This window comes from Tachyglossus aculeatus, chromosome 3, assembly GCF_015852505.1.
Source record: "Tachyglossus aculeatus isolate mTacAcu1 chromosome 3, mTacAcu1.pri, whole genome shotgun sequence".
Classification (NCBI taxonomy): Eukaryota; Metazoa; Chordata; class Mammalia; order Monotremata; family Tachyglossidae; genus Tachyglossus; species Tachyglossus aculeatus.
In genome coordinates, this window is record NC_052068.1 from 65,131,880 (window position 1) to 65,154,803 (window position 22,924).

Below are 22,924 nucleotides of genomic sequence, written 5' to 3' on the forward strand. Positions count from 1 at the left end.
TACTATGTTCCAGGCACTCTACTTAGAAATGGGGTGGATACAAGCAAATCAGGTTGGACACAGTCATTATCCCACATGGGGCTCACAGTTTCAATCCCCATTTTACAGATGAGGTAACCAAGATTCAGAAAAGTGAAGTGACTTGCCCAACGTCACACAGCAGACAAGTGGCAGAGCCAAGATTAGAACCCATGACTTTCTGACTCTCAGGCCCATGCTCTATCCATTAGGCCACGCTGCTTCTCAAAAAACCATTGTCACCCGGAGCTGCCCCACTCATTCTGCTGTCTTCCACCTGAGTGGGAGAGTCTAGACTGTAAACTCATTGTGGGCAGGAAATGTGTCCATTTATTAATGCATTGTACTCTTCCAAGTATTTAGTACAGTGCTCTGCATGTAGTAAGCATTCAATAAATACAATTGACTGACAATGAATGAATGAATGGAGTGTGGAGGATTTCCTTAGGGCAAGGGGTTCTACACCCTCCTTCCTCTCCTTCCCCACCCTGGGGAGGGCCCCTGCCCAACCCTCAGCCACTTGGTCATCACTGAGACAAGGTCTTTCCTCATTCCTCCTGCCAGGAGCCCTGGAAGGCAAAAGGCCAGGAGTACAGGTGCCCTCTTCCCCATCCCCATTTGGCTCTCTGGTCAAGATTTGCTGTCCTAGGACTGACAGGGTCTCATTTTGCCAAGTCTTTGAAATGTCATAGGCTTCCCATTTTCCCCAGCCCCACTCCCTAGCTAGCCCAGCCTAACGATTCCTCCCACTCCTCACCCAGGCCACGGAGCTCTATGAAGATCGCAGCCCAACCGATGCCTCCGTCACCACCTCCTTCAACATCCTTGTCATCGACATCAACGACAACGCCCCCGAATTTAACAGCTCGGAGTACAGTGTGGCCATCCCGGAGCTGGCACAGGTGGGCTTTGCGTTGCCCCTCTTCATCCAGGTACAGGACAAGGATGAGGTGAGTGTTGGGGACATATGCCTACACACATCTACCCATTCTTGTACCACACACAGATATATACACACAAATATATGCATACACAGATCACTCATACACTCATATACCACACATGAGCATACACCCATACATGCACACATAACATTAATGGCATTTTTGAGTGCTTACAGTGTGCAGAACACTATACTAAACATTTGGGTGAGTACAATACAACAGAGTTGGTAGACACATTCCCTGCTCACTACACACACACACACACACACACACACACACACACACACACACACACACACACACACACACACACACACACCCACCACCCCACCCTCCTCTAACAATCATTTCCAAACTTCTTGGTCCCTACTAGTTCCTTGGCCCCTGGTTCACTGTGTGCCCTTGGGCAAGTCTCTTAACTTCTCTGAGGTTCCAATTTCCACCCAAGGTTAGTAACCCGCTATGGATCACAAAGGTAGATTCCTAATAACTCTGATCCCACACTCACTGTTCTACTCTTTTCTCTCTCACCTTCATTTTTTCTCTCCTTCCTCTTCCACGTAGCCCTGGGAGAAGGCAGAACCTGTGCTTTAAAAGACATTTCACCTGACCATATCCTCTTCCTTCTTTTTCTCCTCTTCCTCTTCCTCCTTCTCTAGATCCTCCTCCTCCTCCTCCTCCTCATCTCTTCCTCCTCCTCTTCCTCCTTGTCTCTTCTTCCTTCTCCTCCTCCTCCTGCTTTTCCTCCTCCTCTCTGCCCTTTGCCTGCAGCTTCCCTGGTTCTTTCACTGTACCAGTTAACGAGACTTCTATTTATGATATCTGGGCCTGACTATTCCACTAAGAATTCCATTAAGCTTCTGGCCCCGAGGAGACTCTTTTCAATTACTCCTGCTGGATTCCTACAAATTGTGCCAGGCTTACTCCCTTGCTCTAACTGCTGCCCTCATGCCCAAATCCCTTTCCTGTCTTGGTTGTGGAAGAAAGGGATTTCAAGAGGTCATTGAACCCACCGCTGCCTAAAGGTGCCTCAAGTAGTCAATGAATCCATCCCAGAGCTTCCACTTAGGATGGACTCATTCCAAGCAAGTGAATGTCTGGTTCTGAGCAATGTTCTTCAGCCTCTGTTCTCCTTCCAAGCCCTTCACCCTTACCAAACTCTTGACTGGCAGGGGCCAGCTCTGCTGAGGGCCGAGGCTTTGGTCCAACACTCATCAGAGGGTCTGGACTGGTCACTGTGTTCTATCAATCGATCAACAGTAAGCACTCAATAAATACCATCGATTGAATGGTATTTACTGAACCCCTATAATGTAAGCTCGTGTGCATGGAACATGCCTACCAAATCTGTTGTACCATACTCTCCCAAACATTTAGTATAGTTCTGTGCCCACAGTTAATACTCAGTAAATACCACTGATTGATTGACTGATTTAACAATTATTGCATGCAGAGCACTATGCTTAGCAATTGGGAGTGTACAGTTAAAGTTGATAGACACATTCCATGACCACAGGGAGCTCACAGTCTAGCCTCCCAATGATCCCTTTAATTGGGAGGCTGCTCATTTCCGTTGGTGATCCTTGGGGTGGTTATTGCCACAGCCGTTATGATGCAATACCCTCAGAGCCTGCACCCATGCTGTATGTTCCTGTCCCTGCTTCTGGTAATGAGGGATTGACTGCCTGCCAGCTAGCCAGGAGGGTCTGAGCCTGTGCCTCCTGCCTGCTGTCTCCCAAAGTGCCCAAATGCCAAGTTGGGCCTGGAAGGAGATCTCTTGGGGCTACTTACTATACCAGGTCTAGCAGGATAGCTGTCTGGACCCAGCCAATGGCAGAAAAGGTTGTTCTCTGTCATATGGGCTGAGAGAATAGTCCAGGACCACTGGGCTGGGAAGAGTCAAACCCCAGCCAGGATCTGCCATGGGAAGCAGGTGCTCAATCCTGACCACACCTCCTGCAGGACCATATTTGGATGCCCAGGCCTCTGAGGCATATGCCCTCCCAGAGGGGTAGCAATGGATGGTGGAGGTGATGGGTAAAGGTCAGCAGTGGGATCTGAATGGGGTAGTGAGGGCAGGGAAAGGCCAGGACAGTTCCCAAAGTTGGCCAGGGCCATGAGATCGTCTGCACATGTAATGGAGATGGGTACATAAGACAGGCCTGCCAGTTCCCTAGCCGGCCCCTAAATAGAACTACATCTTCACCCAGTGGGAAACAGGCCCCAGGGGGAATTTCACAGTCCATCAACTGACATCCAGAGACCAAGCTCTGTGGCAACTGAGCTGCTAAGGTGAGATGTGAACACTCTGTCTGCTTCATCACTTCCTTAGAAACTGGTGAGTCTTTTCCATGGAACCTGTTGAAGTTTACTGAGTCCTTCTAAATGTTGTTTTGGTGCTCCATTCTGGGCACCTTTCACCAGGGGGGTACAGGATGGAGCCAGCATGGGAGGCGGGGCAGGAAGTAGGACAGGAGCCCTATGTGGATCTCTCAAAACAAGGTAACAGGAGATAGTGCCCAGCCTCAAGGATGCAGAACGCTCTACTAGCCAGTCCAACCAGGGACAGAGGGAAAAGGACCTAGGGGTTGTCTCGGGAGCAGGTGAGGTGAGGTTGTAGCTTGGCTGGGAGGGCCTCGTCCCCCCAGCAGTCTTGAGAATCAGAACAGCAGGGCTACAGTCAAGCGAGGCCATGAGTAGGTGGTAAACCCGGCTGGGAAATTGGCTCCCAGGCCAGGACTTGAAAGAAATTGGCAGTGTTAGGCCCAGCAAGAAACTGGAAGTGGAACTAATGCATTTTTGACTGCTTTGCCTCTCCTTGAAGTACACTTTTTTCCAGATGGAGGAGGGGAGAGGGTTGTTCCTTCGCTCAGTCAGGGGTGAGCACATGAGATTCACTTCGCCGAGGAGCTGTGTCCTCCAGAAACATCAGCAGCTTCAAGAGAGTTTGGATCAATTCACAGACAAGTAGCCTATACTGGAGAGAAAGTTAGCCCTGGAGAGAGAGAAAGTAAGCGATGGAGCAGGATAACTTTGGGAGCATTGGCTTATGCCTTAACTCAATCAGGCAGTCAGAAAATAGTATTTATTGAGCACTTACTGTGTGTAGAGCACTGCACTAAGAGTACAGTGGGAGAGTAAAATATGACAATATTAACAGCTTCCACAACAAGCTTACAGTCTGCTCTCTTAAACACCCACCATCATCATCACCTGATTCCTCCAAGTGACCCAGTGCTATTGTCAAGAGACTGGACCCTGATCTGGATTGATCTTGGGCTGGCCCAGCGTGGCATGTGCAAACCTTTCAGTTTGTCCATTGGCACTAACTCCTGGATCACTTAATCTGCTCATCGGACCACAGCCTACTGAACCGGGAGCAATTCCTTCCTTCAGCTAAGATCTGTAAAACAGAAATGCCTTCCTTTGGCTGAGATCTGTAAAAGAAATGCCTCCAGGGATAGTGGGAGAGACTGACAGCCCATTTATAACTGGGGCAGATGGCAAACAAATGGACAGTCAGTCAGTCGTATTTATTGAGAGCTTACTGTGTGCAGAGCAATGTACTAAGCGCTTGGGAGCGTACAATATAATAACAAGTAGACACATTCCATGCCCACAATGAGTTTACAGTCTGGAGGGGGGAAACAGACATTAATATAAATAGATTACAGATATGTACATAAGTGTTGTGGGGCTGGAAGGGAGGATGAATAAAAGAAGCAAGTCAGGGTGATAAAGAAGGGAGTGGGAGAAGAGGAAAGGAGAGCCTAATCAGGGAAGGCCTCTTGGAGGAGACATGTCTTCAAAAGGCTTTGAAGGGAGCAATCCCAAGACAGGACCCGCCACCTGGAAACATGGGCCCTATTCTCGAGATGTGTGGTACGTTTTCCCCTAACTCCAGGGGCTCCTGCCTTCGGGGCTCCGGTTTGGTACTCCAGACCTTCATTTCCAGGGATCTGTGTCCCTATTCCATAATTCTATCTAGTGGGAATGGCTGAACCAGCTTGAGGGAGCCTCCTACTCCACCTTTCTTCCGAGGCAGCGTCAGCCCATTTCCTTTAGTCCTGCACATAGGATTGGGGGGTACCCCAGGGGAAGGGTCATCAGCTCTCTAACTAACGCTTCGAGGGAGGCCATGGAGCTTTTGATCCTGCTGTGGCACTCCTGCTACATTGATCTGCTTCTCTGAACCCTACAACCTAGGACTCCCTTTTGACAGGGCACCTAGCACAAATGCACAACACACACACACACACACACACACACACACACACACACACACACACACACACACACACACACACACAATTCTGCCTCCCCGCTGGCCCCTGCAGCAAAACCAAGGGTCACTGCTGTGCACATGCAGGTGTGTGTGTAAGTGTGTGTATTTGTTAACCTAATGGCTAAGGCATTAGGTCACCGCTTCCCCTTTCTTGTTCTGAGGCACCCCAAATGCATTGGATGTATTCATGTGGAGAGACACAAGGTCACTGTAACTGCTTGCCTGCATTCTCACCCTGTGTCATTAATATACAGTGAGCAGAGCAAGAAGCCATGGACTTGTGCTGCAGCAGGAGAGGCTTGTGTTAGTCGTGGGGAACCACATAGTGACAGTGAGAGCACAGAACTGGGAGTCAGACAACCTAGATTTAATCCCAGCTTTGCCACTTGCCTGCTGTGTGACCTTGGCCAAGTCACTGATCTTCTCTGTGCCTCAGGTTCCTCATTTGTAAAGTAGGGATTCAATATCTGATCTCCCACCCATATGGGAGGCCCATGTGGGACAGAAAGTGTGTTTGAACTGATTATCTTGTTTCTATCCTGTGCTTAGTTCACAATTAGGCACATAGTAATTGCTTAACAACCACAATTGTAATAATACAGTTAATTATTATGATTGTTATAATAATAATGTCCTAGAATGGGTCCCGAGGAGAGACTGGAGAATTTCCTCCTCCAAGTGTCTTGGAAAATTAAATTGGAACACTCCCACTTCAATGCCTGGGAATGGACCTGATGACCTCTAGGGCTTCATTTCTGCCTGGGAAATATATGTCTTCGATGTGCAATAGACAGGGGTGGGATCCATCCTGAGAGTGGGGGTGTCCACCGAAGGGTCACTCCCTCTCCAGCAGGCTCAGGCGTTCCAGGAGGGAGGATTGGATTTGGGGCAAAGAGGTCAGGAGGCAGTGTTGGGGGCCGGGGTGGGGACTGAGAGGGAAGGAGCCTCTTCTGCCTCAGAGGTGAACAGGGACACATCTGGCAAAAGCCATTTGCGTGCCACCTCACCTCATGGCCGGGATGACACAATTCATTTGTTTGTGGGGCACAGTGAGAACAGAGATACACTCACCAGGCTTCCGCAGGAGAATCACCCACTACAAAAAGAAAGGGCGAGAATTGGAGGAGGATAAAAAGACAAATTCAGAAATGCTATTTTCTTGGTTTTTTATTCCTTTCTTACACCTGAGAATTCAAAGGAGCAATTCTGGCCTTTATTTTTATCCTCCAATCTCATCTTCCATTCCACATGCATCCCTACCCTTTCTGTCACTCAGTGCCGATATGCAGCCATCCAGTGTTCATGTCACGGGGTCTACCGGCATTTTTACCCTCAGCTCAATCTGTCCGCAGAGTGACCCTACCTCTAGTTCCTCTTCTCTAGGCTCTTTTCCCCAGCAGCAGGGGCTGAGCAGGGCCAGGCTGTGTGGGTTTCTTTCCTGAGCATCCAAAGAACTCATCATCTCACCTCAGATCACGGGGCCTCTGGCCTATCTTCACTTCCCTACATCCTTGATCACTCCTAGGTCTTGCAGATCACAACTCTGGTCCCAAAGCATCGGCGAGGCCGGGACACCAGGATCCTGTGTATTCCCCACCCCTCACAGCATCCCAGGAATGAGAAGAGGAAGGGATCTGAGGGGGGCTCCGAGAACCCAAGAATCAAGATTAGAACTCATAAACTGGCACCCACCAGGGAATCTGTTTAGCCCAGCCTTGCAAATACAGGCCACAGAACATTCTCACCAGCCCATCCTCTCCCAGCATCCCATTCTTCACCAGTCCCCAAGACTGGACTAGAAGGCAAGGGACTATTTGCCTGCAGTTTCCAACTGGAAGAAATACCTGCTGCAGCCACCTTGTCTTACAAACAGGCTCCATCTCTGGGACAGCTGAGGAGGAAACTGTGAGAATCCCACCAACAGCTTTTCACATTCATGTTTCCACAGATGTCTTTGACTATTATCATGTATTATTATTATTATTTTATTGGGGGTTGTGTAGGCTTTTGTTCTTACTGCCTGTCTCCCTGAACTCCCCAAATCCCCAGAGATTATTCTGTGGCCTCACTTGTGTTTAAAACACCTCTTAATTTAACCTTGTCTGGAAACATAATTAACATGCTCCAGATGTCATGCTCCAGATCGTTAATGGGTATGTTAAGCTGCACAGGCCTTATGAGCCAACACTCCAGGCCTTCATCCAGTGCTCTCCCCTTCCCCCGAGGCCCCCAGCACATAACCCATGACTGCCTCCACTCCCTGCCACTGGCTGAGTCATCCCAAAGCCCATCTGAATCTGTGCACCCACCCCATCCCCCTACCATTACTCATCCCCTCAGGGAGATGCAGGATGAATGAATTTTTTGGATGGTATTTGTTAAGCACTTATTATGTGCCAGATACTGTTCTAAGTGTTGGAGTAGATACAAGTTAATCAGGTTGGACACAGTCCATGTCCCATGTGGGGCTCACAGTCTTAATCCCCATTTTCCAGATCAGGTAACTGAGGCCCAGAGAAGTGAAGTGCCTTGCCCAAGGTCACACAGTAGACAAGTGGTGGAGCAGGGACTAGAACTCAGGTCCTCTGATTTCCAGGCACGTGATCTATCCATTAAACCATGCTGCTTCTCACAGTGCTGAATTTCTTAACTGATTCTCAGAAGGGTTTCTGGCTTGCTTGGCCCCAGCCTGCTCAGAGATCGATCAATGGTATTTATTCATTCAGTCTGTCAGTCAGTCATATTTATTGAGCAATTACTATGTGCAGAGCACTCTATTAAGGACTTGGGAAAGTACAATACAATAAAATTAATCAATACTTTCCTTGCCCATAGTGAGCTTACAGTCTAGAAAAAAGGCAGACCATTGCCTCAGGAAGAGGTGCCCACTTCCAAGGCCACCCACTGCTCGATGGTTGACCCTCAACTCTTTAGACACTCAATGCAGTGTTTTGCACACAGTAGTGCCCAGTCTAGGGCCATACACAAAGTAGGCATTCCTTCCTTCCTCACAAACTCACCTCATAATTAAACCCCACTATCCTCTTTCTCATCTCCAGTCCATCTCTCTCGACTCCAGCCCCATGCTATTCCCCCAACAATTGTATCAAATAATCATAATATTTGTTAAGCATTTGCTATTTGCCAGGCACTGTACTAAGCACCAGGGTGGGTGTAAGGAAATTGTGTTGGACACAGTCCCTATCCCATGTGGGGTTCTCAGTCTCAATCCCCATTTTACAGATCAGGTAACTGAGTCACAGAGAAGTGAAGTGACTTGTCCAACCAAGGTCACACTTACAAGTGGCAAGCAACAAGTGAGAAGCAGCATGGCTTAGTAAATAGAGCATGTGCTTGAAAATCAGAAGGTCCTGGATTCTAATCCTGGTTCTGCCTCATGTCTGCTGTGTGACCTTGGGCAAGTCACTTAACTTCTCTGGGCCTCAGTTCCCTCATCTGCAAAATTGGAATTAAGAATGTGAGCCCCATGTGGAAGAATGACTGTGTCCAACCTAATTAACTTGTATCTACCCCAGTGCTTAGAACAGTGCTTGGCACAAAGTAAGCACTCAACAAGTTCCATAATTGTTACTATTATTATTGTTATTATTATTATTATTAAGTGGAAGAGCCAGGATCAGAACCCATGATCTTCTGACCTCCAGGCCCATGCTGTATTCACTGCACCATGCTATCATTCATTCATTCATTCATTCAATTGTATTAAGCTCTTACTGTGTGCAGAACAATGTACTAAGTGCTTGGGAAAGTACAGTACAGCAATAAACAGTGACATTCCCTGCTCACGATGAGCTCACACTCTAAAGGCAGCAGGGAGACAGACATCAATAAAGTCATAAGCCTTCCCACTTTCAGTATTCCTAAAATCCCATCTCCCCCAACAAGCTCCCCTGACCCATTCCTAACACCCCAAGTTGAATCCACACAAAAGCTACCTCTAACTCTTAAAGATTCACATCCATTCTCAACACTTGTGTATATATAGATATACGATTGACTGTTTAATTTATCATCATCAGTGACATTTACTGAGCACTTACTATGAACAGAGCACTGTACTAAGCATACAGTAGAATTTATTAATTTTCTTTCCACATTTTGTAAGTAGTTTTATGTCTGCCTCCCCCTTCTTGTGGGCAGAGAATACATCTTGAACACCTGTTATGCTTCCCCAAGAACTTAGTAAAATAGTGCCTTGTATTCAGGAGGGGATCAACACAGAACACTACTACTGCCCTTGTGGTCACTGCCATTGCTACCGCTACTGGCAGAGGCCCAGTCAAGAAGCCTTCATCCTGGCTTCACTTCCAGCTCCCATCCACCTGTCCCTGCCTATTCTGGTTAGAAACTGTGGAGATAAAATCACTACCTTGCCAATTCCAAGGTGGCAATTTCCCTCTCACCCCTAAGGAGCTGGCGCTGCTTGGAGGAGAGGGAGGGTGTGGGATATACATCTTCTCTTCTGCCTGTACCCGTGCCCCCAAATCTCCTTACCTTCCCACAATCCTAACCCTCCCTGCCACTCAGGAGAGCCCCAGGGCTGACCACACAGTGGCCAACCCTGACTTTCACCAGCCAGGCCAGGATGTGAGGGCAAAGAAGCAGGAAGTGGGAGGAATTTGACATCACAGTGAATGGATGGAAGAATAAATGAACAAATGAATGCAGGAAGCAGGGAAGGAAGGCAAGAAGGCAGGCAAAATCATTTTTTTAATGCAAATCTTTTGGAGTCAAAAACTCAAAGACATTCTGCAGCGTTCTGCTGCTCACCCACCCTTTACCTCCTCATCACATTTTACTCCAAATAACCTCGCTCTTTAATGGTATCCATTAAGTGCTTACTATGTGCCAAGCACTGCACTAATTCCTAGGGCAGAAACAAGCCGATCAGGTTGGATGCAGTCCATGTCCACGTGGGGCTCACTGTCTTAATCTCCATTTTACAGATGAGGGAACTCAGGCACAGAGAAATGAAGTGACTTGCCCAAGGTCACAAACAGACAAGTGGCAGAGCTGGGATTAGAACCCAGGTCCTCTGGCTCCCTGGCCCGGGCTCTTTCCACTAGGCCATGCAGCTCTCCTCCCAAGAACATCAGACCCCAACCCAGGCCTTCTGCGGCCAAACCCATAGTCCTACCAGGCAAGGGCCCTATCTAGGCCAGAGGTCCCAGAATGTCAGAAGAAGCCTGGCCTACCCACCCTTAGTTGAGGGCAGAGCATCTAACATCCCTAACCTTTCCACATTCCTGGCTTTCCGTATAACCATGAACACAGCTACCCTGCTTGAACCTGCTGAGTGTTTCCGAAATAATTCTATACACTCACATCTACTGGGTGAAGGTATGTTTCATTTGTTAGTTTTTCACCTTAAAGCTTCAGTGGGTGACCCCCACATCTTTAGGTGTGTGGGATCTGGTGAATATCAAATCGGTGTTTGCCCTGCCCACATCTTCTTGATTCTTGATTCTCCAATCCCTCCCTTCTCAGGCTTTTTATTTTAAATGGTATTTGTTAAGCACTGTATTTGTTAAGCACTTACCATGTGCCAAGCAATGTACTAAGCGCTGGGGTAGATGCAAGATAATCAGGTTGGACACAGTGTTTGTCCCACATAGGGTTTACAGTCTTAATTCCCATTTTACAGATGAGGTAACTGAGGCACAGAGAAGTTAAGTGACTTGCCCACAGTCACACAGCAGACAAGTGGCAGAGCCGGGCCTAAAACCCAGGTCATTCTGACTCCCTGGCCTGTGTTCTACCTGCTAAGCTATGCTGCTCCTCACTAGGCCACACTGCTCCTCTCCACCAAAGGGCTCCAGTCCCTCTGGGAGTCTTTAGTACAGTGCTCTGCACACAGTAAGCATGCAATAGATACCACTGATTGGTTTATTTAGTCAGATTTACTAGCTTCTCTGACTGTTTCCATCAATCAATCAATCAATCGTATTTATTGAGCGCTTACTGTGTACAGAGCACTGTACTAAGCTCTTGGGAAGTACAAGTTGGCAACATATAGAGACGGTCCCTACCCAACAGTGGGCTCACAGTCTAGAAGGTGGGCTCACAGTCTAGAAGACTGTATCACTGTATCAGCCCTATGTAGTTTGAACCATTCATTCCCTTCCACTTCTATTTTAAAGTGAGACCTAATATGGCCTAGAGAGGGTGTGCAAACTACCTGAGGCTACACAGCCAGTCAGAGGCAGGGCCAGAAACAGGGTCCTATTCTCTGGGCTCTCTTGGCCTTTGGCCAAGCTTTTGTCAACTCTTCAGCTGTCCCAGCTCCCTGCTACCTTGGGGATCTGAGGCTAGATAAACCCACCTCCTAAGGAGATGTGAAATCCTCAGGAGGAAGGTCCTGGCTTGTTTGTAATGGTATTTGATAAGCACTTCCTACGTGCTTGGTGCTGTACTAAGCGCTGGAGTAGATATAAGTTAATCAGTTTGGACACATTCCATGTCCCATATGATGCTCACAGTCTTAACCCCTATTTTACATTTGAAGGAACTGAGAGAAGTTAAGTGACTTGCCCAAATTCCCACAGCAGACAAGTGGCAGAGCAGAGACTAGAACCCAGGTCTCCTGATACAGCGGCTCATGCTCTTTCCAGTAGACCATGCTGCTTCTAGCTGAATGAAAAGCAGTGAGTCTCAGCCTGCTAGCCCCCCTTCCTCCTCTCCTGATCTCCATGAGGCATTTCTATCCCTTTGCTCTGCTGTTCATTTTTCTGTCTCAGTGGGAGCAGGGAAATCGTTTTCACCTGGCAGAGAGCCAAGGATTGAGCGGTAGGAGGACCGTGCTTCTTTGGTTCCAAATCGCCCTTCTGCATCTCCACTAGCAGGGCCTATTGCAGCCCAGACCAGACCCGATACACCAACTTGCTTCCAGTCCCACTTTTGGTCTGCTGCAAAGAGGGAAGCCAAGAGCCTTCAGTGATCCAGTCCCTGTTCTTCTTGGTTCCAGCCGCTAGCAAACGTGTACAAATAAGCTTCTGAAGGGCTCAGGGTCATGGAAGTCCTGGTTGGACTGTCAGGCCCATGCCCGTGAGGATCTGGGTCATGTAAATACCACAGGCCATTCATTCATTCAATCATATTTATTGAGCGCTTACTGTGTACAGAGCACTGTACTAAGTGCTTGGGAAGTACAAGTCGACAACATATAGAGACGGTCCCTACCCAACAACGGGCTCACAGTCTAGAAGGGGGAGACAGACAACAAAACAAAACATATAGACAGGTGTCAAAATCGTCAAAACAAATAGTATTATAGCAATATGCACATCATCAACAAAATAAATAGAATAGTAAGTATGTACAAGTAAAATAGAGTAATAAATCTGCACAAATATATACAGGTGCTGTGGGGAGGGGAAGGAGGTAGGGCAAGGGGGGATGGGGAGGAGGAGAGGAAAAAGGGGGCTCAGTCTGGGAAGGCCTCCTGGAGGAGGTGTGCTCTCAGTAGAGCTTTGAAAGGAGGAAGAGAGATACCTTGGCGGATGTGTGGAGGGAGGGCATTCCAGGCCAGGGGAAGGACATTGGCTGGGGGTCGACAGTGGGACAGGCGAGAACAAGGCACAGTGAGGAGGTTAGTGACAGAGGAGTGGAGAGTGCGGGCTGGGCTGGAGAAGGAGAGAAGGGAGTGAGGTAGGAGGGGGCAAGGTGATGGAGAGCCTTGAAGCTGAGAGTGAAGTGCTTCTGCTTGATTCGTAGGTTGACAGGCAGCCATTGGAGATTTTTGAGGACGGGAGTAACATGCCCAGAGCTTTTCTGTACAAAGATAATCCGGGCAGCAGAGTAAAGTATAGACTGAAGTGGGGAGAGACAGGAGGATCAGAGATCAGAGAGGAGGCTGACGCAGAGGTCATGAACAGCCGTGTTTCATTGGTCAGAACCCAGAGCCCTGCCTCTGACTAGGTCTGCTGACCACTGGGAGGAATGATGGGGTGGCAGTGTGGTCTAGAGGACCAAGCATGGGACTGAAAGTCCATGGGACTGGAAGTCAGAAGATCTGGATTCTAGTCCTACTCTGTCCCTTGCCTGCAGGTTCTCATTGGACAAGTCACTTACCCGCTCTGTGCCTCAGTTTCCTCCTCCAGGATCTAGGGCTGTGTCTAACCTGAAAATTTCTTATCTACCCCAGCACTAAGTACAGCATAAGTGCTTAATTAAGTGCCATTATTATAATGATGGCAGTCTTCTGAACGTGCACTTCATGGTTTGGGGTGGACCACCCAGCACCCCTAACTTTCCATCAGTCAATCAATCAATCATTCCATCGCACTCTACCCAATGTTCAGTCCAGTGCTCTGCCCACAGCAAGTGTTCAATAAATATCATTTTCCACCTCAAGAACGCATTATAAACCACTCACCCATGACTTGATCCAAACTCCTCTTAAAACTGCGGATAGTTTGTTCTGCCCAGCTCCAGGGGGGAATGGATTCTCCTTTTTATCATTTGCTCTTTCTTTTCATTTGCCTGGAGTCTGCTACTTCCAATCACCAGTAGATGCTGACTGACCTTGAAGTGCTGGGCCTGGGCGAACAACAATTCCATGTTCATCTCGTCCACTCCCTTCATATCTGTCCAGCCTGGCTCCATTCTCTATCCAGTTCACGTTAGAAATATAATACACGCATACATGCTCTAAAATTGACGGCTCTCCAGTATTCGTTCCCAAAAGAGCTAACTGCCAATCGGATTGAATTAGGTTTCACAGGGGTTTTTGCAATACATGGAATTCACCAGCAAATTACTCTTAAAGAGGGAAAATCAATCATTTGGAGCAGAGATAAGCTGAAGGCAAGGCAGCCTCAGATTGATCCCGTCTGTGGATGCGTGTGTGGAATTCAGCAGATAACCTGGGGGAAACGGCGAGGAGGGGGAAGAGAAGAGGCAGGCAGGAGAGGCTGGGGGAGGAGCAAGGATGGAAGGGAGAAGGGAGGATGTAAGAGCAGAGGGTAACTCTGAGAAGTGTTGTTGAGAGGTGTGGGAGCACTGGGAGGTCATGATCCAGGGAGGCTGGAAAATCCACTTTTCCCAGCTAGACTCCCCAGAGATGCTGGCTGAGCATGGGGGATGGGCAAGTGGCTGCTGGACACCTAATTGGGAATGTCCTTTCAGGCTCCCAGAAGTGGTCCTGCTACCAGCATTCGTGCTCAGTATGAGGCTCAGCTGAAGTCTGTTGCCCCAGCCCTGAGCAGGCCAGATTCTGCATCAATCAAGGGTATACACTGAGCACTTGTTGTATGCAGAACATCCTATTAAGTGCTTGGAAGGGTACAAAACAAGAGTTCTCTGCTGATAATATACTTACAGTCTAGAGGGAGAGATAGGCAATAATATAAATAAATGACAGATACATACAGAAATGCTGGGGGGCTGAGGGTGGTGTGAATATTAAGTGATAACAGGGGTTAGATCCAAGTTCCTCATTCATTGGCTTTTTCAGAAGCCTCTTGCTGAGGTGAGTGCAGAGGAGAGAGCAAGCTGGGAGGGGGAGCAAGAAAGACAGTGGGCTAGGAAGTGTGAGAGAGAGTGGAGAGAGAAGGAAAAAGACCAGATGGAGGAGAGAGTGGGATGGGAGAGAGAGCAGGCTAGAAGACAGAGTAGGCCAGGAGCTGCAGGAAAGAGTGGATAGAGAGCGCTTAGGAGCAGTGGAATAGAAAGCAGGCCAGGGGAGAGAGAGAGAGAGAGTGTGTGTGTCTGTGTGTGTGAGTGAGCAGGCCAGGAGATAAAGCAGGAGAGAACAGGTTGGGAGAAAGAGTGGGTCCAGAGAGAAAATGGGACAGGAGAGAGCAGGTCAGGAGAGAGCGTGGGACGAGAGAGCAGGCTAGGAGCAAAAGAGAGAGCAGACTGGGAGAGAGAACAGGAGAGAGAGGGTGCTGGCAGAGACAACAGGCTGGGAGAGAGTGAGAGCAGAGGCCTCCCCTTCCCCCTCCCTCACCATGGTCACTCAGCATGCCTGATTGGGCTGCAATTAAGTGGAGCAGAGGATGGGGAGATACAGACTACTTGCATTGTCTGGAGTTTGATTTTCTTCACCCTGCTGGAAGATGGATGGGAGGTTCGAGAGGAGACTCCCCATGGGACAAGGTGATGGCAGCAGCCCATCTTTTTCCCTCGACACTACCTCCCCTCCACTATGGGACTTTCAGATAGGTGCCTAAGGGGAAGGGTCCAGCCAAGGGCAGGGTGGTCTGCATGAGCCAGATCCCAGCTGCCATCTTGGGACCCTGGATTTCCTTGCTGATGAGCTGGGTTTGACTGGCTAGGTCTCCTTGCCAACCCTTCCTTCGAATCCCCTGATCCTTGGCCCCCTCTGACAGTTTGGGTCTTTTCTTGGGCTTCCTCTGTTCTCTCCCCAGCTCCTCAATGACCCTTCTAGTCCCTCCACCCTCTCTGTTATCTCTCTCCTGAACAAGGGTGGAGAGGGTCTGGGCCATTTCCCTGGCTGTACCAATTTGGTTATGAGGTGTAAGTGTGGGGGGAAGGGGAGGACTGAGACTCAGCACTTAGTGCAGAGGGGTAATGAGCAAGACTTGCCCTGCTCCCTAGGCCCAGCTTGGATGGGCTGTGTGGCTTTGGGGAAGCCTCCAACCCTCTCTGAGCCACTTTTTCCCACTGAGGGCTAACCATCTCCTAGAGCCAACAGCATGAATCTATGGAAAGGCAGTTGGAGATGTTTGTTTTTTGTAAGGTAGTGGAGGGGTCATGGAAGCCTCAGTTCCACGAGGATGTTACTCTTACCAGACTGTCCCAAATTTGTCCAGGAGTCTGCTGGCTGCTCAGCAATTTGAAACCTCACAAGCAAAGTGTCTTGGCACCATTTATCCAGGTCCAGACCCCCAATAGGCAGTGTACAACCTGCCCGTCCTCAAGGGCAGGACCTCTGCCTCACTCTGTTAATAGAGGGTGACCCATGGCCTGCCCCTTAAAGCTTCTGGCCTGCCCCCATCCAAGCTCCTGCCCATACACTCCCTGCTTTTGGACTGGCCCCCAGTTTGGGTTGAATAGAAACTGTCAGATGAGGACTGGGCCGGTGTCCAGAGGGGGATACTGGATTGAAGCATGGAGAGACATGCTCAGTCCAAGTGTGGGACTGTGAGAGCTGTGGGATGGAGAGGGCCATAGTGCCGACTAGCCTGGGAGATGTGGGCAAAGGCAGGATAGGGTAATAGTGATAGTATTTGTTAAGTGCAACTGTGTGCCAAGCACTGTTCTAAGTGCTGGGATAGATATAAAGTTATCAGGTTGGATGCAGTCCCTGTCCCACATGGAGCTCACAGAATTAATCCCCGCTGAAGTAACTGGGGCATAGAGAAGTGAAGTGACTTGCCTAAGGGTGCACAGCAGACTCAGGTCCTTGTGGCTCCCAGTCCTGTGTTTTATCCACTATGCAGAGCAGGGCAGAGCAGCAGGATAGGAGAAGTGTCCACCAGGCCCAGCCTCCGTTTCCTCTGTGCATTCGGGCAGGTGCAGCTTGTGGACTCCAATCAGCTGCCCAGTCCAGCAGGGAACTGAGATTCCTCCCAAGCTGCCTGGGCTAGTTCTGCCCTCCGTGATCAGGGAGGGAGCCCGGGGTGGGGTGGGTGTGGGAAGAGAAGGGGGGCCTCACTCTCGGCCACTGCGGGTCTGGATCTGGGCAGGGATTGAACCGAGGGGCAGGCAGGCCCTCATAGCAGAGGGTGAATGGTGAGTATGCCCTGTCAGAGTCTGAGATCCGTCCTCTCCAGATGGTCAGGCAGAGGAGAGCCAGCCGGGGACAGGACCACAGGGTGGGGAGAAGGGATCGGGTGGAGCGGGGGCCGTTTCATTTGAGTTGATTCTATATAAATAAATGAATGAAGACAAAGCTGGCAGAGCGGCAACGGGTCTTCCCGCAGGGCCCAGTGCAGACTACCCGGTCCCAAGCCTCCCATGGTGAGATAGAGATACTGGAGTGCTGGTAATTAGGGATGGCAGATATCAACAGCCCCATCCGCTCTCCTGGCTGGATGGAAATTTAATCCACCCGGCTCCTTTCCACACATGCTGGGGCTCCTTTTGAAGTTCCTCTTTATCTCCCTTCCTGACAAAATAGCCCCACATCAGATCCAGGGGCCAGTCCAGCACCTCCCCATTATGCACATGGCAATCACCAACAGCCCCCGGAATAGGCTCCAAATTGGAATGGGGCCCCTAAGGCCCTCCCTCTAAGCAGCATGGCTTAGTGGATAGAGCACAGCCTGGGAGTCAGAAGGTCAGGGATTCTAATCCCAGCTCTGCCACATGTCTGCTGTGTGACCTTGAGCAAATCATTTCACTTCTCTGGTCCTCAGTTACCTCATCTGTAAAATGGGGATTAAGAGTGTGAGCCCTATGTGGGACAGGAACTGTGTCCAACCTGACTAACTTGTATCTACCCGAGTGCTTAGGACAGTACTTGGCTCATAGTAAGCACCATAATTATTATCATTATGTTATTCTCATTTATTATTATTATTATTTGTTGTTATTGTTATTTTTATCATTATTATTAGAGAACCAGCGTGGCTCAGTGGATAGAGCACGGGCTTGGGAGTCAGAGGTCATGGGTACTAATCCCAGCTCCGCCAATTGTCAGCTGTGTGACTTTGGGCAAGTCACTTAACTTCTCTGTGCCTCAGTTCCCTCATCTGTAAAGTGGGGATTAAGACTGTAAACTCCACGTGGAACAACCTGATCACCTTGTATCCTCCCCAGAGCTTAGAACAGTGCTTTGCACATAGTAAGCACTTAACAAATGCCATTATTATCATTATTGGAGTCCAATATATAAGAGAATGCACTGGGAAGATGGGGTGCAGCCATTCTCACTTTGCTGTGTGATCTTGGACAGATTGCTTAACCTTCCTGGGACTCTGATTTTTCAACCCCTTCTTCTTCCTGTGGCTCTGCCCTGTGGGGCTAAATGAGATATCCTAACCACCATGCCTCACCGTCCCAACAAGAGTAACCCCATGGAGGAGGACAACCAGGTTTGCGCTGCTTTGGGGAGAAGAGGGCTTAAGCAGGTTTGGAGGCTGGAGATGGGCGGCAAAAAGGGTGAATGGGGAAGAGGGGTCACAGCCGTCATTCCAGGCTGAACTGTAGGGTGAGAGGGTACTCATTGGCAGGGAGGTTATTCTGGGGGATTATGAGGTTGTTCCCTTTCATCTGTTGCCAAGCATCTGCACCTAATCCAGGGCACTGTTCAGACAAGGAGTCTGCACACAGTAGGTGTATGTTGCCAACTTGTACTTCCCAAGCGCTTAGTACAGTGCTCTGCACATAGTAAGTGCTCAATAAATACAATTGAATGAATGAATGAATGAATGTTGGGGTTAAAAATAGGGCTCAGCACACACTAGGCACTGAGTTCACGCCTCTGCACACAGTTGGAGTTAAAGGCAGGGCCCTGCATACGCTAGGCACTCACGTTCAGGATTCTGCATATTGTCAGGGTTAAGGATAGTGGTGTTCTGCACACACTAAGCACTCAGTTCAGGGCTCTGCAGAGTCAGGAGTAAGGACAGGGTTCTGCACACACTAGGCACACAGTTCAGGGCTCTCTGCACACAGTAGGGGTTAAGGACAGGGCTCTGCACACAGTCAGGGTTTAGGACAAGGCTCTGCACACACTAGGCACTCAGATCAGGGCTCTGCGCATCCACTCTGGTGATGTTGGATTGCCTTCTGCACCTGCTTCTTCCTTGCTGTGATATTAATGAAGAAGACGGGGGCAGGGTCATTCAGAAACTGGCTCCTCTCTGTCTCCTTCCATGATTTTCACTGGCTCCCTCTTGGTTTTTCTTCACTTGTGTGCTCTCTTTCTCTCTCTCATTGTCATCATCACTATCATCATCAACAACATCATGGTAAGCACTTACTACATGCCAAGCACTGTCCAAAACACTGAGGTAAATCCATTATATCCCCAACAGACTCAGGCTGTTCCACATGGGGCTCACTGGGTCTCAGTCTCTCTTTCTATCCCCTCCCTATCCCTGAAAGAAAAGCCTGAAACAGACAGCTCATGGGAAATTTAGAGAGGGGGGATGAAAGGTGGGAAGGAGTCCAGGTCTCTCAATCTCTCTTTCTCTCCCCTCCCTGCCCCTGAAAGACAAGACAGGAACAGACAGCTCATGGGAAATTTGGGGAAGGAGGGAAGATATAAGGTGGGAAGGGGTCTCAGTCAGGGAGTTGGCTTTGAACCATCCTGTCCAAAGACAGGCCACTGGGTGTTCAGGAAATCTTTGGGTGGACGAGCTCTCTGCTTCTCTCCTCCCTGCTTGCAGCTTCCTGCTGAGCTGGGGAGACCCTCCAGCAGGCCTGGCAGGTTTCCTCAGCTGTCTTCTCCTTCCACAAGGGAAGGTTAGTTTGTGGGGAGAGAAGTTGGGCGACTGTCTTCTGGGACACTGGCTGGGAGTTGTCATGCTCAGATGCCTTTAGCTATTAGTGTCCCTTCGGGCATTTAATTGATCCCCTCCTTCCCCAGGGGAGAGCCCGCCACCTGGGAAAATTGAAAATAGCTCTAGTGGATTTCCAGTGCTTTGCCATCATGGCCTGGCCTGGGTCACAGCACAGGAAGGTGTCAGGGAGGCTTGCCATGAAGTGTCTCAATCTCTCCCCACCCCAATGACAGGAAGAGGCTCCCCAGGAAGCATAGGAAATGATGTTCAGAAATCCTGAGCTGGGCATGGACCATGGAGGTCAGATGCTACTCTTTCTGCCATTCCATCCATGGCAGAGCTCTCTCTGAGAGACGGAGGAAGGAGGAGGCCTGGCAGGGCTTGCTCTGAAGGCAGGTAGGCAGGTGCTAGATGGCAGGGGTGTAACTGCCCTGGGTGGAGTCCTGGGCTGAGCCCCATCAATGGCCTCAGTTCCCCCATTGGCCAAGAGGGAGACCAGCAGACTAAGTCCATTGCATGATGAACATTTCATGAAAGGTGCTGGATTATACATTTGGATCCTTGAGCTATGCAAGCTGATGAACAGAGCTGTTTCACTACCCACCGAGCTCAGAGATGGCACTGCCAGGCTTCCCACCCAACCCAGCATTTAAGGCTGGCACTGGGAAAGTGGAGAAGGCCAGTTGAGCTATATCCACACCCTTCCTTCACTCAACTCTGGCACTACAAGGCCCATGGTCTAGCCCAAGTCAGGGGGAGGCAGTGCCAAGGTTCTCTGGTTCCCATAGACATAACTTATTCATTCATTCGTTCAATCGTATTCACTGAGTGCTTACTGTATACGAAGCACTATATTAAGATCTTGGGAGAGTACAGTATAATAATAAATAGACATATTCCCTGCCAACAGTGAGCTCACAATCTAGAGGGGAAGATTCATTCATTCATTCATTCATTCAATCGTATTTATTGAGCGCTTACTGTGTGCAGAGCATTATACTAAGCACTTGGGAAGTACAAGTTGGCAACATATAGAGATGGTCCCTACCCAACAATGGGCTCATAGTCTAGAAGATGTCCAGACAAACTCTGTTTTCCTGTCTAGGTATGATCTACCCTCCAGACCTCTTCTCCCAGTTCAAGGCTGAGAGAAGCAGACTGTGTCTGGCTACAGACTCATCTATAAAAGGATATAGATATGGATATGGATATTTTTCTGGATCCCTGCCTGGTTCCTCTCTCTTTTTTTTAGGTATTTGTTGAACACTTTCTATGTGCCAGGTAAATGCTTGGGTAGATACAAGACAATCAGGTCAGATGCAGTTCTGTCCAACATAGGACTCAGAGATGAGGTACCTAAGGTACAGATAAATTAAGTGACTTGCCCAAGGTCACACAGCAGACATTAGCAGATCTGGGATTAGAACCCAGGTCCTCTGATTCCCAATCCCATGCTCTTTCCACTAGTTGATGTTTGTCTTCTTGTGGCTATTCTCTCTCCTTGTAGGCTGCCTTTCCCATGATTGAGGTGTACCCTAGTTGTCACTCTCCCACCCCTCACCCCCAAACCCACCTTTCCTCCCTCATCGGCTTTTCCAGTCCAGCTGCTGTGACCCTCATATGATCTCCTCCTCTGAGCCTCAGCGTGGCCCCTAATGGGATTGTGTGATTTTGGTGTCTGTCCCTGCAGGGTCTGAACAGCATGTTCGAGGTCTACCTGGTGGGCAACAACTCCAGCCACTTCATCATCTCCCCCACCTCCATCCAGGGGAAGGCCGACATCCGGGTGCGCGTGGCTGTGCCGCTAGACTATGAGACCATCTCCCGCTATGACTTTTCTGTGAGTATCCCCACCTCCTCCCTGCCCAAACCTCCCTCTCCAGTTTCCTCTCGGCCTTGTCTGAGTGGAGACCCCGACACTCTGGGAGTGAATTCGGGTCCCTAGGGAGTGGGGAGCAGTGGTCCCGGGTGTCTCAGTGGGATGGGTAGAATGAGCTTGGCTGAGCAGGACAGACCCGAGGATTCTGGCCCTAGGCTCTGGTGAAGAGGGCTTCTGGCTGGCAGTGTTGGAGGGATCCTGGGAAATTGGGCTGAGCTGCAGGCAGAGCTGAGGGCAAAGTCTTGGGCAGTGCCATGGGCAGAGTAGCGGGTAGACCAGTGGGCAGATCTGCAGCCAGATCCCGGCCAGGGGAGCACGTGGGACCCACCGGGCAGAGTGTTAGAGATGGTCAGTAAGGTCACTCAGGGAGGGCAGAGCAGCTCCCCATTTCCTGAACTCCCAGTCTCAGACCCCACGAGCCACCACCTCAAAATGTGGAAAGAAAATGAAATCGTGATTTTCCTCTCCCCCTTCCAAAATAGAGTCTGTTACAGGATCCTTGGATCAAGCACATATTTCTCCGTAATCCCTTCCCCTCTCCTTCTATTCTACCTCCCTCAGGGACTGAGAAAGGTTTTCAAAATGTAAAACCTGGGTTTAAATGCACCTGCCAGGCAAGTAGCCTGATTGGGGCCCAGTGTCTGCCAGGCCGGCACCTCACTGTCCCACTCCAGCATGAGTCCTGCCCAGAACCACAATCCTACTTGCTCAGCAGCACCACACTGCTGCTTTGCAACAAAGCCTGGCAGAGCCGGAGGTCCAGCAGTGGCTGCTCAAGGAACATAGAGGAACAGCCAGGGCCGCCATACAGAGCAGGGCTCAGTAGGGCAAGCAAGAGAGGGTACTCTGCATGGATGCCCCAGCTTGCCTTAAAGTTTAGAATAACAAATTCACCACCTGCTGAAAGCGGTGCTGGCCTACCCCTGTCCTGGCCTGGAAGAATGAAATCAGTCCACTGGGTCCCCCAATTGCTCTCACCCCTATGTTTGGCAACACCTGACCCCCCAAACTGGGGCCACTGGAAGGCTACTGAAACAGTGAGTCCTGGTGACAGTGAAGTATTCATTCATTCATTCATTCATTCATTCAATCATACTTATTGAGCACTTACAGTGTGCAGAGCACTATACTAAGCACTTGGGAAGTACAAGTTGGCAACATATAGAGACAATCCCTACCCAACAAAGGGCTCACAGTCTAGAAGGGGGAGACAGACTGGGCATGTTTTTCAGGCTCAGTTGGCCCCAGCATCATGGTATTCAGTGGCTTCAGCCCAGTGCAGTAAGCACAACCACTTTCCCAGCCGCCATCCCATCCCGCATTCTGGCTCCCCCAAGAGGATCTCAACTAATAATAATAACAA

The 22,924-nt window shown here is 49.5% G+C and overlaps 1 protein-coding gene across 4 annotated transcripts in view; it reads left to right on the top strand.

Moving 5' to 3' along the window:
* CDH23 (cadherin related 23) overlaps positions 1-22,924 on the top strand; it is a 425,144-nt gene that overhangs the window by 213,183 nt on the left and 189,037 nt on the right. For all 4 annotated transcript variants that reach the window (XM_038744221.1, XM_038744217.1, XM_038744218.1 and 1 more), the window contains exons 11-12: positions 780-968; positions 21,373-21,522. In XM_038744221.1, coding sequence (XP_038600149.1) covers positions 780-968; positions 21,373-21,522 — 339 coding nt within the window. The remainder of the gene's footprint in view (positions 1-779; positions 969-21,372; positions 21,523-22,924) is intronic.